Here is an 8,016-nt window from a genome sequence, read left to right on the forward strand (position 1 = left end):
AATTCTATTAGGCCTTCTAATTCTATTAGGCCTACTAATTCTACACATATTTTTATGGTATTATTTTTGCCTTAAAGGCTCCTCCTGGTGGTTCTGAAGTGACGTAACACATCTGTAACAGGGTTGAGCGGGCTGAGCAGAACTTTTCCGCTACTCCTGTACAGGATGTCTATCCCTTTAGTAATTTACTATGAAAGTCCTTCTGAACAGATCCTCTTAAATTTGTGTCCATTTTATATATGGAAATAAATCATCCTGCCAAGTATGCTAATTCAATGTTCCTAAATGCTGGTTTCATTGCTTTATGAGATTTCTACAAAGTCAGTTATGTGAATACAGTTTAGGTCAGTGAAGTTCAAATTCATTGAGGTGGCTTCCCAAAATCTAGATTGTGCCTACTGGACTAAAATGCACTTTTAACTGAGATTACCCTGTCGTAAATTCCTTGGGAAGAATAAAAGATCGGAGTCAACAGTTTTGAAAAAATCTATTTGCTTTTCTTGAAACAAATAAAACATCATAGGCTCATTAAAACATTAATTTAAAGTGCACATATGGAAAACAAACAAACATTTACCACAGATTAAGAACATACATTCGACAACGATAAAATTAAATACACATTCCATTTAATCAAGTTTAGCCAGTCCTGGACCAGCTGAAATGCACTTGTGGCCTTGGTTAAAACCACTACAGTAATTTAGCAACTGATCCCAGTCCAACCAGGATAACTATTTGTACCGTTTATATTTATGTACCTACAGTAAATAAAATCAGTATACCCCTTTAACTCATTTTGATAAGACAGGATGTGACAATATATTTTTTTTACATTGATGTAATCTTACTGTTCTTTAAATCAATAAATCCCTTGAGGAAACTATTTCAGAGGCGTGCAGTTAATGTTCACTGACCGTTAACACTTAAAAAAGCTGCTTAAAAACTTTATCTGCAAAAGTACGGTTTACACTGACCATGTTTACATGCACACCAACATTCCGTTATTAATCGGGGTATTCAAGAATTCGGTTTTTGAGTTGACACACATAAACATCATATCCCGTTTACAATAACCCGAAAAGGTTTGTATCCCGGTTATGAGAAACCCGGATAAAATGCCTGGGATATGCTGATCTTAGACGGGATACAGCGGCATGTAAACATTTTATCACGTTTACTGTTGTTTTTCGCAGTCTGGGCAGGCTCAGTTTCGGATATCATGGGTGTTGTGTGATCAAACAAATCACATCAAAAAGTAGGCGACGTGCGCAGTTCGATCCACCATAATCCCATAATAATTTATTTGGTTGATACTCCGTACTGGACTGTATAGCCTACTGGCAAATTTCACCCCTAATTTAGACAACTTTCTGCTTAGAATTTCAGACATTTGGTAGGCCATTTGTTTGTCAACTATAGTTAGATACATGAGGTTCTCTTCTGTCATAACTTGTTGCCCCAGAAGACTAAATAAACTAGTGCTAACCAGAATAATGTCTTACATCGATAGAATGAATGCATTAGTAATCTAGTTAACACTGGTAAAATTGTATTTCGTTTAGGGATCGGGGAGAACAGTGGAAAGATTCCAAAAACAGTGGAAAGATTGGTCCTGTGCAAAATGTCCAAATGTCATCAGTTTGACCGGTTTTAAGGAAATTAAAAGCTGAGAAATATGTTAATGATAAGACTTAAGTTTGGCTTGGGTGCATATTTTGTGTAGTTGAAATACTGTCTGCTTGCATAACAGTGTCAAAGATCACACACTCGCATTTTCTGAAGAGATGCTGAAAGAAAGAAATCATGTTTCCGAATAAGACCTTATGCAGGATATGAGCTACTATCCAGAATACTGTGCGCATGTAAACGTGGTCACTGACTACAGTATGTGCTATGGGTAATGACTGAAAATCCACCAAGCGGACGTGTGACTGTGAGATCCTAAGAGTGAGTGATGGACTTGTATCATTGAGAGTGTGTGTTTTGTTTTGTCTTTGAAATCTGATCTCTTCTAAGAGCAAATGATCAGTTCCAATCATTCTATACGAGTAATCATTACACACTCCAGTAAACAGGTAAAGGAATTGGAATGATTGACAGCTGCTTGGAACTTCCTATCTCAGACCACAAACATTGAGAGGGCCCTGCCCCCACTCGTAAAAGTTGCTGAAGTGATCTCTCTAAAAAACAAGTTTCAGACCAAATATATACATAGATTGGACATACACATTCATAGACATATTGCACATACATCTACAGTAGTGATCAGTGGACATAGTCTGATTGACTGACAGGCAGTAGGCTCCATAGGGAAGGAGTAGGAAACAACATGGTCCCGTGAGGAAGGCTTCACAGCTGGTGTATCCGTGCCTGTCTGTCCCTCCACATGGCCCGAATCTCAGTCAGGATCAGCGGCAAGATGAAAACTATGCTGCCCCCTGTCTGTGAGGCAATCACATAACAGGACCAAATATGTCACAAACAGGGACAACACAGTACCTTATGTAAGATGGTCCTGAGGAGAATTAGTGACTAACTAATGAAAGGCATGAACATTGTCTCACATTATGGATTAGACAGATGATCTTACCATGACTATGAAGAAGTAGAACACACACATCCAGCCCAGTTTGCTCTCAATCAGAGATACCAAGTACTGAAAGACAAGGTCAAAAACTCAACATTAAATCACTGGAAAGCACATATTTATGTATGTGTGTGTGTACTTTCTCGGTCTCTAGTGTATGTTACCTGTCCCACTGCAGCCCCAATACTCCCAGTCCCGTCCACTATGCCTGTGACGGTAGCCAGAGCCTCCTGACTGCCCCTGAGGGCCTCCTGTCGCCCCAGGTCTGCAGAGATGGCTGAGCTGATCATGTTGGACGGTCCTCCTATAAAGAAACCTGTGGTGGCCAGGAGAGCTGCATTCACCACCTGGTCCGGAGGGGAGTCTGAGGGGGGACAACACAGGGTTAATTCACATGTTTTTTGTGGATTGTGTATGAGACAGGGAGGGATGCGGTTCTATTTTTATTTGTATTTCCCCATCAAGTGCTCCCCTTGGTGGTCTAGAATTGACATAACACAATAATGAAACATTTAAAAAAAAATTCTCTCTGACCTAAAAATAAATAAAAAGGTTTAAAAAAAAAAAATAATCTGGAATACTATTTCTGAAATAAATGGGATCACATTCAAATTGAATGTTGGCCTGAATAACATAGTTTTGGGCTAGAAAAAAGGAGGAAGGCAGATGAAAGAAGGAGGAGGAGTACTCACGGCTGTACCCCACCAGGGCTCCCATAGCCAGCAGCAGACTGACGGCTAACACTGGAGCTCTCTTCCCCATGCAGTCTGAGATCAGGCCCTGGATCGTACCACCTAGGGGAGAGAGAGAGAGAGAGACAGAGAGACAGAGAGCAGAAGATTCATACACAATTTCCTGTCCCGTCTTACAAATGTACATGGAACTACGTAGAAAGCGATGCAAACAGACCTCCGTCGGCTCCGTTTGCGTAGACTATGTAGACCCCTTAGACAGCATAGATAAATTACTCTGCATAGCTAGCTAGGATATTACCACATCTAAACCGTAGTCAACAACACCGATGCCAATGTCATTAATATTAACCAGTCAATACAGCTAGTATTAACTAGGCCTGGGCTGGAACACTCACCTATGATGCCCCCCACGTCGTACCACACAGAGAGCCTGTCGGCCTGGGCCTCCTTCCAGCCAAAGTTCCTGCTCAGGTAGAAGGGCAACCAGAAAAAGAAGGAGTAGTTGACCAGCTTCAGACACGCGTACGCCAGGGAATACTGGGGAGAGAGGATGACAGTCACCAGTTACTGAGAGAGTCATCTCAGAAAGACAGAACAAAAACCTTCATATCGTCAGATGCTCGATAATACAATACTTGCTTTATTGGTCCATTTGCACAGGTAAGGTCCTGGGAGGAGAGGTTGAGAGAAAGATACTAACGCAACTAGCGGCGTCTTCACCCCCCCTAAACAAAATTGTCAGCCAAAGAATAGAGATATAATGGAAACGCTTAAACAGGGAGGGGCAGATAGCAGAGAGGCAGGGAGGATGATAAGATGATAGAGATAAAGAAATTGACAAATACAGACATAGACAGGGAGGGGTGAATGAAAGAGAGAGAGAGCCAGCCAGAGTTAGAGAGATCATGAGAAAGAGACAGACAGACACAGAGACAGAGACAGAGAGAGAGACAGAGAGACACAGAGACAGACACAGAGAGACACAGAGAGAGAGACAGAGAGAGAGACAGAGACAGACACAGAGAGAGAGACAGAGAGACAGAGAGAGAGACACAGAGACAGACACAGAGAGAGAGACAGAGAGACACAGAGACAGACACAGAGAGAGAGACAGAGAGCTCTAGTAATATCCCACTCACAGGCAGCACCCCAGGCAGGCAGAAGGCCTGGCAGAATCCGATGGCTTTGGGCGTTTCCCCCGGCTCCCCTTCCCCCTGCTGGATGGTGTAGTACCCTCCGTCACACACCTCCTCCGATCCCTCCTCCTCCTCATCTTCCTCCTCCTCCTCTTCATCACTCATCAGAGGTCTGTGGCTGTCTGTTTCTCTCTCCACCGGACTCAGACGTGTTTCTGACTCCAAACACAGACCTGATGGGACAGAGAAACTCTTCATCAAAAGAGTCATACAGTACATTATATGTGCATTATATCATATTCCACATACATTACTACAACTTCCTCATGGGAAAATATAGATTCATGCCGACAGAATTGATACAAACAATTCGATGACACAGAAAGGAGGAAGTTGCTAAAATGTTTATTCCATTCTACTGAGCCATTTACTTTATGTTCGTATTCTTATCTTTTATTATTTCTTATTGTTGTTGCATTGTTGGGAAGGAACGTGCAAGTAAGCATTTCATTGGACAGTGTATACCATGTGTACCCTGTACAAAGAAAGTACAGTACGAAACAATGGACTGTAGCCCTCAGTGATCTTTCATAAATAACTATTTGATAGGGAGACAATGCCTGACCAATGAGGGAAACTGGGCATGTGTGGACCCAATACTCACCCACTTCTTTAGGGGAGGTGAGCAGACCAAAGAACACCACCACCCCACCAGCAAACTGCAGCACTGAAGTAACCAGGAAGGCATACTGCAGAAACACAGCATAACACTGAGATGACTTGTATTGTGAATTGTGCTGTTCATGCTCTGTGCTTTCATGTTATCTGCCCTGGGACAACAGATGTAGCTAACTCTATGTAGCAAGAGGTTGAGAGAAAGACAACACCACATAACTTCACCTTTGTCTAGACAACAATGTAGACTTACTAACTAGACCATACCAGGTATTGTCTATGCTACATGCATGTCTGTTTTTCATCTAGACCTTATAAAAAGGTGAATCCCAGTGCAGATCTGTAATATGTATATCTGTGTGTGTTTGCACTCACCTCATATCCATACTTGAGAACACTGGACGCCAGGAAAGCTCCCAGAATGTTCCCAACAGAGGCACAGGCACTCCACAGGCCAAACACAAAACCTCGCCTGGAGGGAGGAAGAGACATACAGCGGTTACAACACTCAAGAACATGCACAATACACACAACATACTCAACACAATACTCAATTAGAACCTTCTAGAATACAATAGAACCAATAATAAATCAGTACACCATATGTAAAATAGGGTCTAAGCTACAAAGAAAATGAGTAAAATCTGAGAACACGTGTTTTTAGATAATTGACGTTAATGCTTATAAAAATTGACTTTTTAATTAAAAACGTTTAAAAAAAAGAAATCATAGAATAGATTGACAACCCTGTTTGTAAGCTGTTAAATGAAATCAAACTCAAATATTTATCTTTATCAGTGATAAAGACATGGACGTCTCATGGTAGGGTGGGGTATTGTTACAGGTTTTGGTTTTTCCATTTATGTTTTGAGCACGTATAGCTCATTAGCACGTAGGGTGCACCGATTGGTGTCGTTAGTGGGGCGGCAGGTAGCTTAGTGGTTAAGAGCGTTGTGCCAGTAACCGAAAGGTCGCTGGTTCTAATCCCCGAGCCGACTAGGTGAAAATCTGTCGATGTGCCCTTGAGCAAGGCACTTAACCCTAATTGCTCCTGTAAATCGCTCTGGATAAGAGCGTCTGCTAAATTACTAAAATGTAAATGTGTTTCAACTGTGCTGGCCCAGGTGCTATTTAAGAGTGGCTAGCCCAGTACTCCACTTGTCTTGATAGATGCAGAGGGTTAACACCTTTAGTTGGCGTGCCCTATTTTGAGTTCTAGACAAACACCTTTTTGGTTTGCTTCCTGTCTTTAGGTTTGGTGTGGGTTTTTCTTTTGTTTGCCTCTTCTTGGGCAAGTTTAGTGGGTGTCTTAGGTTTCAGTTGTTGTTGCTAGTCAACTTTCAGTGGACACGCCCGTGTCTTTCAGAACCTCTCCTAAAACCCCACCTGTTTCGTCTTGGTTGTTAGTTCCCCCTTCTGTTTGCGTGCCATTTTTGGTTTTCTTGGTGGGGAATGTAACAGTATGCAAAATGGGTCAACTTTGAACACCTCCATTTCCTGAATGTTTTGGCATTCAGGTCCAAAAAGTTACTTTCTGACCAATTTCACCATGGGCAAACGTGTATGAAAGGTTTCAGGCAAATCAAAAGGGGTGTAGTCAGAAAGTGATTGAAATCATATGGAACGACCCCACAGTTAAAGCAATCTCCTAAGGCTACTGTTTGTAAAGACAACTCCTGATTGTTGACATTCAGGGAGCCTTACTCAATCTGTGTGAATGATCAGTAGTGATGGGGAAAAAACAAATCGATACAGTTACAGATGGGGATATTCTTTTTGCTCTATTTTGCTGTACCTGCACCCAAACTCTCCAACTTATTTTTAGGGAGCCCATTTATTTTCAGCACTTATTTCCATGACTGACCAAAACTAGTTCTCATGGCTCTCTCTTGTCCCTCTGCGGCAGACATATGGTGAGCAATATGTTTGGAACATCGAATCGCAATAAAATCACAATATAGAATCGTGGGGAAACGCAATAAATATCGTATCGTAAGGTCCCTGGTAATTCCTAGCCCTAATGATCAGTGTTGGAGTACATTAGTGTCATGGCAGAGAGAGTGATATGATACTCACCCTGACTTGCCAAACCAGTTCCCCATGACTGCCACCACACAGGGCCAGACAGCAGACTGCAGTAGGCCATTCAGAACCCACAGGCCACAGTACAGGTAGATGTTATAGAACTGCAGCCACTCAGTCAGGGTACCAAACACAAACTCCTGGGAAGTGAGGGAGGGAAAAACAGAAGGTGATATTAGAACACAATGAAATGTAATGGGATCAAAACACAGAAACTGCAGTATATATGACTATTGTAGTAACTACGTTTTACCTATTGTATAAATCTGATGTAACAACTGTGTAGATGTATATGAAATATAAAAGTATTTGCCCCACTTACCACTATGGCTGAACCACACAGACCAAAGGAGAGGACATATCGGAGGTTCATGCGGTCTCCGATCACTCCACTCATATATAGGCCCTGCATGAATATTGAACAACACACACGTTTACTCTGTCCTCCTGCTTTTATTATGCATCAGTGTGCTTGTTTCCATGTTGATAATATTCACGAATTAACATACATTAGTTTAATGTGCATATTTGGGTGTGGCAGGATAGAGAAGTAAATCTGATCTGACTGATTAGGTTACATTGAGTCACTGTTGCTAGACTACCAGTCCCTCCTCCCTATGCCCTCAGCTGGCCCTGACACTCACCACGGCGTAGGAAAACAGGAAGATGGTGTCGAGGACACCCAGGAACAGAGTGGCTTCATCGGAGTCTGCAAACAGGTTATTCTCCTCCCACGTCTGGAGGAAGATTCAGAATAGACAATCAAAGATACATACAGTAATAAACACAAATAAACTTTATATAATATAAAACAAAAACATTGTCAGAGCAACTAAATAAA

General features: G+C 41.9%; 1 protein-coding gene across 1 annotated transcript; it reads right to left on the reverse strand.

Moving 5' to 3' along the window:
• Positions 1–470: 470 nt before the first annotated feature.
• On the reverse strand, positions 471–7,912 carry LOC121546243 (sugar phosphate exchanger 3-like; the record flags this gene model as incomplete). Its single annotated transcript, XM_045214271.1, has 11 exons — positions 471–2,442; positions 2,591–2,656; positions 2,752–2,951; positions 3,280–3,381; positions 3,678–3,819; positions 4,422–4,651; positions 5,083–5,167; positions 5,469–5,565; positions 7,170–7,315; positions 7,498–7,581; positions 7,820–7,912. Coding segments are annotated over 11 exons (1,338 nt in total), but the record flags the coding sequence as incomplete, so codon positions are not given.
• Between the last annotated feature and the right edge of the window lie 104 nt (positions 7,913–8,016).

This window comes from Coregonus clupeaformis, unplaced genomic scaffold (genome assembly GCF_020615455.1).
Source record: "Coregonus clupeaformis isolate EN_2021a unplaced genomic scaffold, ASM2061545v1 scaf0227, whole genome shotgun sequence".
Lineage (NCBI taxonomy): Eukaryota > Metazoa > Chordata > Actinopteri > Salmoniformes > Salmonidae > Coregonus > Coregonus clupeaformis.